The sequence below is a fragment of the Kogia breviceps genome, chromosome 10, assembly GCF_026419965.1.
Source record: "Kogia breviceps isolate mKogBre1 chromosome 10, mKogBre1 haplotype 1, whole genome shotgun sequence".
NCBI classification, from domain to species: domain Eukaryota; kingdom Metazoa; phylum Chordata; class Mammalia; order Artiodactyla; family Physeteridae; genus Kogia; species Kogia breviceps.
In genome coordinates this window covers 67,569,195-67,581,537 of record NC_081319.1, presented here as the reverse complement: position 1 = coordinate 67,581,537, position 12,343 = coordinate 67,569,195, and the positions used below count along the sequence as shown (strand labels likewise).

General features: G+C 44.3%; 1 protein-coding gene across 2 annotated transcripts; it reads left to right on the top strand.

The window, feature by feature from the left end:
* The first annotated feature begins 3,977 nt into the window (after positions 1-3,977).
* Positions 3,978-8,571, top strand: LOC131764042 (HLA class II histocompatibility antigen, DM alpha chain). 2 transcript variants are annotated; one of them, XM_059076938.2, is made up of 5 exons: positions 3,978-4,178; positions 5,370-5,654; positions 7,319-7,597; positions 7,823-7,948; positions 8,295-8,571. In XM_059076938.2, the coding sequence occupies exons 1-5, from the start codon at positions 4,091-4,093 to the stop codon at positions 8,297-8,299; spliced, it is 783 nt and encodes a 260-aa protein (XP_058932921.1). In that variant the 5' UTR covers positions 3,978-4,090; the 3' UTR covers positions 8,300-8,571. The 2 variants fall into 2 exon arrangements, with proteins under 2 accessions (XP_058932921.1, XP_066862093.1); XM_067005992.1 differs by having other exon boundaries at positions 7,823-7,951.
* Positions 8,572-12,343: the final 3,772 nt, after the last annotated feature.

Here is a 12,343-nt window from a genome sequence, read left to right as displayed (position 1 = left end):
AGTTAACCACAACCTTGCCTTCATCTTGATGATGGGTAGTTATATTTCTCCGTATGCTGGACTTGTCTACACTGTACTCTCGGTGGAGAACTTGGACCCCCTTTGCCTCATTCCTTCCACCCAGAGTAGTTGCAGGGTCTGCTCTGTTCCTAGCCCTCCCACCAGTCCTCTTCCTCCTGTGCCCCCTCCTCCCCCAGACATCCTTCCAAACAGTGTTGTATCTGGGACATGATACATTCATTAACCAATTGCCACCCCCAAAAAGGAATGGGGCTCTTCGGAGGGTGGGTTTATTTTGGGTCCCCCATCCCATTTCTGACCACACATAGAACAATGTTCAGCAAACAGTGGTTTCTGAGCAAAAGTCAACCCATATATTTTTATATGGCCCAAGAACTCAGAACGGTTTTTACATTTGTAAATGGTTGAAAAAAAAAAGCAAACGAATTCTATTTTGTGACTCATGAAAATTATATGAAATTTAAGTTTCAGTGTTCCTTAGTAAAAAGGTTAAGAACAAAACTCCAAGGAACAAAGATTTGCTATCGGGTCTTTTACAGAAAATATTTGCTCACCACTGGTTTAGAACTCCAGGTGGCTGTGTGTCATCTATCTCCACCAGCAGTTCTGGTGATGTCAATAGACCTCCTTTCTATCAATACTTTCCTAAGGGGCTGAATCTTCCCCACCGCAGGAGCTACTGACGGATTAATCCACAAAGGATGAGACGTTAGGAAACTGTTCTACTTTTTTTTTTTTTTTTTTGGAGTGTAACACAATGATTTCCAAGCCCAGCCCAACCCTGGCACTCTGCCCACCCCCACCACACATACACATACTCACACACACATATGTATCTTTTTCAGAATATGCAGGAGGTCATGGGGGTGTTTTTGTTTGGGGCTATTATGGCTACTGTTATTTGTTTCTCAAGAGGGAGTATAGATTTTGAAAGGACCATATTCACATAGATTGATTTCTAAGATTACTTAATTGCCACATTAGATCTTTCTCACTGCCTCTTCCCCCATCCCTTATGTCTTTCTTTTTCTTCTCTATCAGACTTGCAGCATATACACTGACAGTTTCTTCCTCACCTCCCACTTACTTCTCAGCCCACCACAATCTGGAGTCCACTCCCACTCCAACGCTGAAACTGCTCTCAACACATTTGTCACCCATATCATAATTACCAAATCTAAGGACACTTTCCCGTCCTCCCTTGACTTCTGAGTAGCGTTTGATAATGCTGACCTTGCCCTTCTTCATGGAACACCTCTATTTCTCTACATCTGCTTCTTCTTTATTCTTCTCTTAGCTCTCTGGATGCTCCTAGTGCCACCAGATTCTTACAAATTAGTGTATTTCAGGGACCTGCTTATTATCTAGCATCAGTGCCAAGCCCAGTCTCCTATACTGTTCTCTGGACTGCTTGGCCGTGTATTTCCCAGCCTTCCTGGATGGTTGACTTCCTGTTAGATTCTCTCAGTAGGAGGTATGGATGGGAGATCAGATGGCAGGAGAAACCAGGAAGCTTCCTGCTTTAGTTTCTAAGAGAGTGGCAACTCCTGGTACCAGCAGCAAGATGGGTGATTCTGGACTCCAGCTTGCTGGGCAGGGGAAATACCTTCTCAGTGATCCAGCTTTGATGGAGATGGCACCTTTTTGGTAGATCCAGAAGTGACTGTGATGGTGTCTCCTCCAGGACAACAGCAGGTTGTAGACATGAATTCCAGCTCAGGGGTGAGAGCTGCTTCTGATTTCCAGGTTTTCCTCTTTCCTATTTGCACCTCCAGCCTCTCTCTTTTTCCCTCTTGCGTGTCTTACCTTTTAAAAAATACCTTTGTAACCAATCTCTATATTAAATCCCCTCAATCTGAAATACTTAGAATGATCATACCTTCCTGACTGGATCCTGGATGATACTGAATAATTGGTATGAGGTTGGGTTTTGAATCCAATCTGACCTGTGTCCTTGTGCCACTTCACTTCCCCCTCCCTCTGCACAGTCGCGTGGGTGATCTTGTCCACTGCCTCTGCTTCAGCATTTGTGCAGATGACTCCCAAATTAAGGTTCTTCAGCCCACACCTGAGATCCATACCCATCTACCTCATGCCTCCTGGTTACCCTGGCACCTCAAATTCAACACAAAACAGAAATTAATTCTCTGCTTCTATGACTTTCTTTTCTATTTCAACTCAGTCCATCATTGATCAGCCACCTAGACTGGAGACCTTGGTGTTACCTCTCCTTGACCCCTCCACATCTAATCATCAGCCAAGCGCTTTAGATTCGACTTCCTAATTACATCAATATTTGATTCCCTCCATCTCCTCTGTTCAAGACTTAATTCAGGCTTTTACCATGTCTCGCCTAAAGTATTGCTATGCTGCTACCAGAGGGCAGTGTGTGTGTATGTGTGTGTGCAACTTTTAATTTTGATGTCATATACATCACAAAGTCTATGTGTGGGCTCTTGACCAGCAGTTTGGCCTCAGTTCTTTTCAAGCTCCAGTCCATTATTGGAAGCATCAGAACGATTTTTCTAAAATGTTAAAAATGATTGTGTCACCCTTCGGTTTAAAGTCTCTATCATCTGTAAAATAAAAAACACCTTCCTTGGGACTTCCCTGGCAGTCCAGTGGTTAAGACTCTGCATTTTCACTGCAGGGGGCACGGGTTCCATCCCTGGTCAGGAAACTAAGATCTCGCATGCCGCCCGGCTTGACAAAAAAACCCCCCAAAACATAAAACAAGAACACCCTCCTTGTGACATAACAGAGCCTATGTGATCTGGCTCTTGCCTAAATTTCTAGCTCATCTTAAATCAACTATACCCCAATCAAAATTTTTTTTAAAAAAAGTGAGTAATTCCTCAAAAAAAAATTTTTTTTTTTTTCTCCTTTTTTTTTTTTTTTTTTTTTTTTTTTTTTTTTTTTTTTGCGGTATGCGGGCCTCTCACTGTTGTGGCCTCTCCCGTTGCGGAGCACAGGCTCCGGACGCGCAGGCCTAGCGGCCATGGCTCACGGGCTTAGTTGCTCCGCGGCATGTGGGATCTTCCCGGACCAGGGCACGAACCCGTGTCTCCTGCATCGGCAGGCGGATTCTCAACCACTGCGCCACCAGGGAAGCCCCCCAAAAATTTTTTTTAAATCTCATCTTGACACCCCACCTCCACCCCCTGCCCGTTATCAAACAGGGAAACATGAGCAGCCTCCAAACATTCATGTCCAACTATACAGAGGTCTCCAAAGAAAGGAGCTCTGAATGCCTTTGACCTTCACCCATTTGCCTACCCCTTGCCCTGGAAGGCTTTTCTCTTCTCTCACATTCTGCTGGTCTGTTTTTCCTTCAAGACTCTTAGCAGCCTTCCTGATTACATCCCATGTATTTCTCCATCCTCATGAAATTACTACTTTCAAAACACACTTGGCATGGTCTTATTTGAATACGTTGCCTTGTATGTAATTATTTATTCAGTGACCACCCCCACTCCCCCCAACTTAGACTCTAAACTCTTTGAAAGCAGGAATATGCCTCATTCATCTTGGTATTTCTAGCTCTGGACCTAACGCTTGTTACATTTTCAGTCTATTTCTACAGAAGGAAGAGAGCTAAAGCCTGAAGGAGAATAAATTTTGTGAGAAAGAGGAGGGGCCTTGGGAGGGAGAAGACAGGGTCTGAAGAGCCCTGGGGGGTTACCATGGGAAGATGAACTTCCCCAGTTTATTATTCGGCCACAGGGCGGTGCTGCTCAGAAGAGTCCCTTGGTGTGGTTACAGGCTGAGGCTGACTGCCAGATACTAAAGAGGGATCCCCACCAGGAGGCAGACATTCCTCCACTGCCTCCCCAACCCATCTACAGCCCCTAGGCTGGCCTGGTAAAAGAGCCAAGTCCTAAGAAGGGTGCTTGCTCCTGGTCTCTCCCCAGCGACCGATGACGTCAAACCCTACACTTTCTTTGATTGGCTTAGCCAGAATGACAAGGGCAGTTATGGGAAGTGAGCTGGAGAAACATGATCTGGGAAGGAATCTGGGGACCTGGGTCAGCCGTCTGGTAGCTCCAAGCCCACTGGGAGGTGTGAAGATATGGATCATGAACTGAGGCAGGGAGCTGCGCTGCTATGGCTGCTACCCCTTCTGTGGCTGCTGCCCCAATCCTGGACTGCTCCTGAAGGTATGGCAGTACCTCCCTTTTACTTCCATCCTGACAGGGGTAGAACCTAGGGAGCTGGGGCATTTGAAAGTGGTGAAAGTGCTTTGTAAGTGGTGAAAGTATTATGAGAGAGTGGAAACGATAGCAGAATTGAGAAAGAGAGCTATACTATGGATGGATGGCAAACAATGCCAGAGGTGCTTTGTAGGTTTCATTGAAGACAATCTCTTGAAGCAGAGATTATTATATCCACTTTCCAGATGAAGGAAATGAAACTCAGAGTTTAAGTAACTTGTGGAAGTTCACCCCGTTGGAGAGTGGTAGAGCTAGGATTTGAGCAAAACAAATGTTTTTTCCACTGTTCCTACTGAGGAGTCTACTCTGCACTCTGTCATCAATTCACCTTATGATTCTTGAAAAATCTCTTAACTTTATTGGTCCTTAGTTCCTTCTTTGAAAAGGATGGGGGCAGAATGGAAAAAGAATCTGGAAGACCCCTCTTACTCTATCATTCTGGATATTGGGTTTTGAGTAGAAGATTTCCTCCTGGCTGGGGAGATTCCTGCCAGGAGTTTCAAAGAATTAGAGATTATTTCCTGCAGCTATGGTGCCATTCCCCCAGTCCTGTCTTTGCAAGGTCTGCAGGGTTGAGGGAGGGGAAGGTATTTTCAGAGAGGCCTGGTGCCAATGAAGCAGCTGAAAAAAAGCCTGGAGAGTGGCTTTTCAACCTGCAATGTGTGTCTGGGGATGGGATGGGGCAGTGCCATCTATGGCTTAGGGAGGCCACCACCATTCCTTCACATATCCACGTGAAAACTGGGAACCCATCCAGGCCCTTCACAAGTCAATAGGATGGCCTCCTGGGGATCAGGCAAAGGTGGAGACCTTTGGGAGGATGTAACCCTATGCCAGGATGCATGGGTTAGTGAGCAGAATGCAGGTTAGATTTCAGCCGCCACTTACCTCTTTGGCTGGGTGCCTTTAGGCACAAAGATACAACCAACATTGTGATTCTGAATTACTTGTTACAACTTTAGACAGTTGGCCTTTTTATGGGCTGGGTAAGTTTGGCGAGATCCCGTAATTTCTTTTCTGCTCCCACTGGGAGGCAACCCACCTCTCCCCCCTCTACATGAAGCAGGCCTTGCTGGTTTCTAAGCTAATGAGGAGGAGGCTCCCACCTCCTTGGACACCACTCTGTCTCTTTTGCAGCTCCTACTCCAGGGTGGAGGGATGAGCTGCAAAACCACACGTTCCTGCACACAATGTACTGCCAGAACGGGAGTCCCAGCGTGGGGCTCTCCGAAGCCTACAACGGGGACCAGCTTTTCTCCTTCGACTTTTCCCAGAATATCCGAGTGCCTCGGCTGCCAGAATTTGCCGACTGGGCTCACAAGCCTCGAGATACTTCCAACATTTTCTTTGACAAAGCATTCTGCAGGGCGATCATCGAGGAAATTGGCCCAGAACTTGAGGGGCAAATCCCAGTGTCTAGAGGTCAGGGGTTTTTTTGGGGGGGTGGGCTGCCCTCTTAACCTCATGATACACTGAATTTCTCCTCTTCTCACCAGCTCCCCATCTCTCCTGCTTTCGGATTCTCTCCTTGGATATTGATTTTTCTACCACCCATGATCTGTACTCTGTTTCTGTTGTGGGGCAGAAGAAAAGTCCTTGGGATGTAGTAGGCATTCAAAACTATGGAACTTGATGAATTCAGCAGAGACCAACTGATGCCTACTGAGTATTAGGGCTTGTGTTATGATGCTCAGCAAGATAGAGGGGAGAATAGAAGCATCTGATGATGTGCCTACATTTTATTTTATTTTATTATTTTTTTTCAAAAAAAATTTGAGTTTATTAGGAAATGCTGATGGATCATAGTAGATGAAAGCCCCAGCTGAGGTAGTGAAATGGTACTAACTGCCTTGGTAAACTAGGCTTAACTACATAGGTTAATCGAGCTCTGTTAATGATTATTTATTTTATTATTCTACCATATTTATTTGAGCATCATAATTTTTTTTTTTTTCTTTTTTTTTTTTTTTTTTTTTGCGGTACGCGGGCCTCTCACTGTTGCGGCCTCTCACGTTGCGGAGCACAGGCTCCGGATGCACAGGCTCAGCGGCCATGGCTCACGGGCCCAGCCGCTCTGCGGTATGTGGGATCTTCCCGGACCGGGGCACGAACCCGTGTCCCCTGCATCGGCAGACGGACTCTCAACCACTGCACCACCAGGGAAGCCCATAATGTGTTTTTTTAATTGAAGTATAGTTGATCCACAATGCTGTGCCAATCTCTGCTGCACAGCAAAGTGACCCAGCCATACACATACATACATTCCTTTATCCCAGGAAATTGGATATAGTTCCCCATGTCACACAGCAGGACCTTATTGTCCATCCATTCTAAACGTAATAGTTTGCAATCACAATGTATTTTTAATGTACATTTGCCAAGATTTAAACTACAATACCATATCAAAACTGAGTTGACATTAATTGGATGATGAGGTAAATTTTAAAAAAGTATGGATGTGATCAGGATGTCTTTCAAATATATCCAAACATATAGTTCCTTGAAACTACCCTTAAAATTAGTATTTTCAATTTTTTTTACTGATTGGTTCTTTTTTTTGGTGGTGGTGGTTATCTTTATTTTCTCAAATTTAATTTTTATTTTATATTAGAATATAGTTGATTTACAATGTTGTGTTAGTTTCAGGGGCACAACAAAGTGATTCAGTTATACGTATACATATGTCCATTCTTTCTCAGATTCTTCTCCCATATAGGTTATTACAGAGTATCAAGTAGATTTCCCTGTGCTATACAGTAAGTCCCTGTTGATTATCAATCTTATATATAGTAGTGGGTATCTGTTCATCCCAAAGTCCTAATTAAAATGTGCCTGCATTTTAATGGGAAGACAGCGTGTGATCAGTTGCTGATGTGAGGTCCAGACAGGAAGTGCTGCAGGAAGTCAGGGTGGAGGGTCCAGAGTGGCCTGGCTCTGGTCCAGGTCTGGTTCTTGCCTAGACAAAGACCTCCCTCAGAGCCCTAGCTCCCCCCGTCTCGTGTTCCCTCGGTATGCCACATCCCCTCCACACACAGGGGTCCCATCTAAGTTAGTCGCTTCTTTCCCTCACCTCAGTACCCCCACAGGGCTCCCCATCGCTGAGGTGTTCACTCTGAAGCCCCTGGAGTTTGGCAAGCCCAACACACTGGTCTGTTTCATCAGTAACCTCTTCCCACCCACACTGACTGTGAACTGGCAGCATCATTCGGCCCCTGTGGAAGGAGCAAGGCCCACTTTTGTCTCAGCCGTCGATGGACTCACCTTCCAGGCCTTTTCTTACTTAAACTTCACACCAGCACCCGCTGATCTTTTCTCCTGCATCGTGACTCATGAGATTGACAGCTACACAGCAATCGCCTTTTGGGGTGAGACACTTCTCCGTGGAAGCCTAGTTCCTTTGGGGGGCAGAAGGGGGTAGGCCCACAGGAGGACTTCTTTCTCCACTGGGCCCTTGTTTAGTCTGTTCTCACTCTGAGCTGACCTCAATCTTCCATGCCTCAGTTTCTCCCTTGTCATCCCAGACACCCGCATCATTCCCCTGGGGCTCCCCAACCAGGTCTCTGGGCTGACCGGTTCCCCTTTTGCTCTAGTGCCCCAGAATGAGCTGCCCTCCGATCTTCTGGAGAATGTGCTGTGCGGTGTAGCCTTTGGCCTGGGTGTGCTGGGCATCATTGTTGGCTTAGTCCTCATCATCTACTTCCGAAAACCTTGCTCAGGTGGTATGTCAGGGCATCTGAAGAGGGCATGTGTGGGTGTGCCGGGACCAACCTGTGGCCTGGGGAGCGCATACAGTGGTCCTCAGGCCCTTGGTGGGGAGGCCTGTGTCGGGCACCGTGGGACATCCTCCTGGTTGAGGCCCCAAATACACACACCCAGTTCTAGGTCATGAGAATGGCTTTGCGTGGGAGAGGAGTGATTTGGGGGGCTGGAGGAAGGGTGCTTGGAGATGATTTGGAGAGAAGGAGAGATCAACTTCTATAGGGTGTGTTGCAGGCCAGAACGGGCCTTTGGGGACGAGGAGGATCCCCCTGATGGCTTTCCTCCATACTTCTCTCTCCTCAGACTGACTCTTCCTGACCAGAGTCTGAGGCCAACAGCTGGAGCCATCCAAGCAAGAGGTGTTCAAGTTTCTCACATCTTACCCAGGATCTCTCCTTCTCAGAGCGGGAGGCCCTGGACCTACCCCCAGGGTGTGTGTGTGTGTGTGTGTGTGTGTACAGGTTTCTCAGCTGGGGGCTCTGCTGTCCCTGGGCTTTTGCATCCAGGGGAACCCAGAGTGGCTTTCCTATCATGACCACATCACTGCCATGTCAAGGCAATAAATCTCATTTCTTAATAATCATTGTGGCTTCTTTTTTCACTCATGATATTTATTTCTGGATATTTTAACTTGAGTAAGTTGTCATGTCAATTTCAACAAGCCTTAACCTGACACATCTGCCCTGGTTAGGGAGAGAAATGGGAAAAACCCTAATTCCTCAGCTGATTCCTGTTCCCTGGTCTCAGTACAGCATGATGGCTTTTACTCCTATCAGTTTGTGCAAAATATGTGAGCAATGAAGGCAGAGCCACTTTCTGATAATCTGCTCATAAAATGGTGGAGGAAGCTGCTTGCGGGTTTTTTTGGATTTTTTTTTGCAATTTACTGTTTGTGAAAATGTTTATGCCTAGTATAGGCTGCCTTGAGGAATATATAACTGCCTTCAACCTACATCATAGCTGAGAAAACAAGAGCTCATAATGGAAAAATAAGCCTTCAGATGCTATTCTAACTCAGTCATTCCGGTTTTGTGAAAACAGTATAATCCAAAGTTCTTGAAACAAAGCGTGAACAGCCTGGAAGGGCCCAGAATTCATGTGTCCTTTCAGACGATCAGTTCGTTGGCCTGAGTGGACCGTCCAAGGAGAACTGTGATGATGCTGTCTTGGGTGGATGGTGTGGGCAGGGGGCACATGTCTACTAGTGGTAATTTCCTTTGCATGTGCTTTGTTTCTTGCTTTTCTTGGTGTTTGGGAGTTGCTTTGGAGGAGGGGGTGGCATTAAGGTGAAGAGTGAAATTATTTTGGTATCGGTGCAAGAGTCTCTGTTCTTTGCATCGTTATCAGAATCTAATCTAAGGGAAAATATCCACTTCTTCCCAGGAATTGGCATCTCCTCTGAACCATCTCATTTCTAAGAGCAGCATATGTACTAGTTAAGAGTGTGGAGTCCAGAACCAAACTGCTGGGAATTCAGTCATGACTGTCAAATTTTAGCTGTGTGCCCTTGGACAAGTTACTTAACCTTTCTGTGTCTTGGTACCATTTTCTGTAAAAGGATGATGATAATAATGGTGCCCACCTTAATAAGGTTGTTGTGAGGCTTAAATAAATTAGCATCTTGTAGAATGCTTAGAACAACGTTTGGCATGTAGAAAAGGTGCTCAGTAACTTAGCAAGGATTTTCACTGGGGAATTTAGCAGCATCATTAACTTCTTTTCTGGAAACTACTTTGAATCTACCTTCAAGTATTGTATGTTCTCCCTTTGAGATGTTTTTCTTTTTTTTTTCACTTTACCGTTCTACATCTGTCTCATTGCTTCCTAGTTCTTCCTGATTTCTCTCTCTCCATTTTCCAACTTATCCAGAAACTTCCTGCCAGTCAAGCCCTAAAACTGCTTTTATTTATTTATTTATTTGTTGCCCTGCATAGCTTGTGGGATCTTATTTTCCCAACAAGGGGTTAAACCCAGGCGTACAGCAGTGAAAGCGCGGAGTCCTAACCACTTGACTGCCAGGGAAATCTCAAAACTGCTTTTATTATGCTGTGTGACCTTAGACAAGTCACACCCCCTCTCTGGGCCTCAAACTCCTCATCTGTAAAATGATGGGCTTAGGTTAGATGCTCTCTATCAAGCATTCTATAATACTGTCACTTATAATACTCAAGAAGCCTTCCAGACCCTCTCTCGTCTGGTGTCCCCCCTTTAATTAAAAAAAAAAAAATAGTGCCTCCTCTTCCATGAATCTGTTTCTAATACTCCAGCCCTGACTGACCTTGACTGAACTCGGAATTCCAAGACTTGGCACATTCAACCCAGACCTTGCTCTCAGTGCTATGCTGCCTTGGTTTATGTGTTAGTTTTTTTTGTCATACAACTACTTTGTAATTTCAATGGTTCAGGGATCATAAACAGTTTACACTCCCACCAACAGATCAAGGTAGTTCTCACTTTCCTTTATTGTCACTAACACTTGAAATTATTTAACTTTCAAATGTTGGCGATACAGTGGGTGTCAAGTGGTCTCACGTTTTGTTTTTTTTTAAATTAAAAATTAAAAAAATTTTTTTATTTTTTAACATGTTTATTGCAGTATAATTGCTTTACAATGATGTGTTAGTTTCTGCTTTATAACAAAGTGAATCAGCTATACATATACATATATCCCCATATCCCCTCCCTCTTGCTTCTCCCTCCCACCCTCCCTATCCCACCCCTCTAGGAGGTCACAAAGCACAGAGGTGATCTCCCTGTGCTATGCGGCTGCTTCCCACTAGCTATTGATTTTACATTTGGTAGTGTATATATGTCCATGCCACTCTCTCACTTCATCCCAGCTTACCCTTCCCCCTCCCCGTAGGGGCAGGACAGAAATAAAGATGCAGACATTGAGAATGGACTTAACTTGTCTTTCTCTCCTTGCTAGTGAGGCTGGACATCGTCTTATAGGTTTATCTCTCTGTGAATTGCTGATTCATATCTTTTATCTATCTTAAATATGGCTTTTTCTTGTGAATGTACGGGGGTTTCTGAAATATTTTATATAGCAATCCTAGGTCAGTATAAATACTGCAAGTGCCTTCTTCCACTTTGCTGCTCATCAGTTAAATCTGTATACGGTTCTTTTCCCAAATAGAATGATTTCATTTTGACAGTCAAAACCCATATGGTTTGTGTTTTCATAACCTTAAGACATCCTTTCGAACCTCAAGGCAGTAACGTTACAATTTTTGCTGGAACATAAAGTGATAGGGGGAGTCTCCATTTTCTCAATGAGAATATTTTAAAAGATTTTTGACCAATTTCAAAATTTAAAGTTTTAGGTATATAGAAGTTATAGGAAAATAGTCAAATGTCTGCTAACTGCCTTTATTTAGTTACTAACTCACAAATTTAAAATCACATATTTTATAACATTTTAATGTAGGCATATTGCTGTTTCCACTTTTCACATTTCATAAAACATTTTTTATTCTAATTCTCGTGTATTTATTTGTGATTATGCTAATGGCTTCTAAATTCTTTGATTTATTTTAAAAATAAACCCATTTATTTAAACTAAAAAACCCACCCAAAACAGTTTGTTCATTTCTCCTACCTGCCCACCCCTCCCTGGCAGTCTCTGGCAACCATGAAACTGTTCTGTTCTCCATTTCTATAAGCTTGGTTGTTTTTTCGTTTGCGTTTGCGTGTTTGTTTGTTTATAAATTATTTATTTAATTTTGGCTGCATTGGGTCTTCATTGCTGCACGAGGGCTTTCTCTAGTTGCGGCGAGTGGGGGCTACTCTTCGTTGAGGTGCGTGGGCTTCTCACTGTGGTGGCTTCTCTCGTTGTGCAGCACAGGCTCTAGGCGCACGGGCTTCAGTAGTTGTGGCATACAGCCTCAGTAGTTGTGGCTCGCGGGCTCTAGAGCACAGGCTCAGTAGTTGTGGCGCACAGGCTTAGTTGCTCTGCGGCATGTGGCATCTTCCCGGACCAGGACTTAGACCAGTGTCCCCTGCGTTGGCAGGCGGATTCTTAACCACTGTGCCACCAGGGAAGTCCCCGTTTGTTTGTTTATTTTAGATTCCACATATAAGAGAGATTATACAGTATTTTTCTTTCTCTGACTTATTTCACTTCCCATAATGCCCTCGAGGTCCATCCATGTTTTTGCAAATGGCAAGATTTCATTTTTTATGGTTGAATAATGTTCCATTGTATGTATACATCACGATTTCTTTATGCATTGATGGATAATTAGATTGTTTCCATATTTATAGAGATATTATTATACTATAGAAATATAGTAAATAATGCTTCAGTGAAAATGGGGTGCATGTATCTTTTTGAGTTAGTGTTTTTGTTT

Excerpts from the sequence above, each read along its gene's own strand:
- LOC131764042 (XM_067005992.1), top strand. The coding sequence starts at position 4,091 with ATGGATCATGAACTGAGGCAGGGAGCTGCGCTGCTATGGCTGCTACCC. Across the intron at positions 5,655-7,318 it reads GCAAATCCCAGTGTCTAGAG|GGCTCCCCATCGCTGAGGTG; the intron begins GTCAGGGGTTTT and ends GTACCCCCACAG. Across the intron at positions 7,598-7,822 it reads CACAGCAATCGCCTTTTGGG|TGCCCCAGAATGAGCTGCCC; the intron begins GTGAGACACTTC and ends CTTTTGCTCTAG.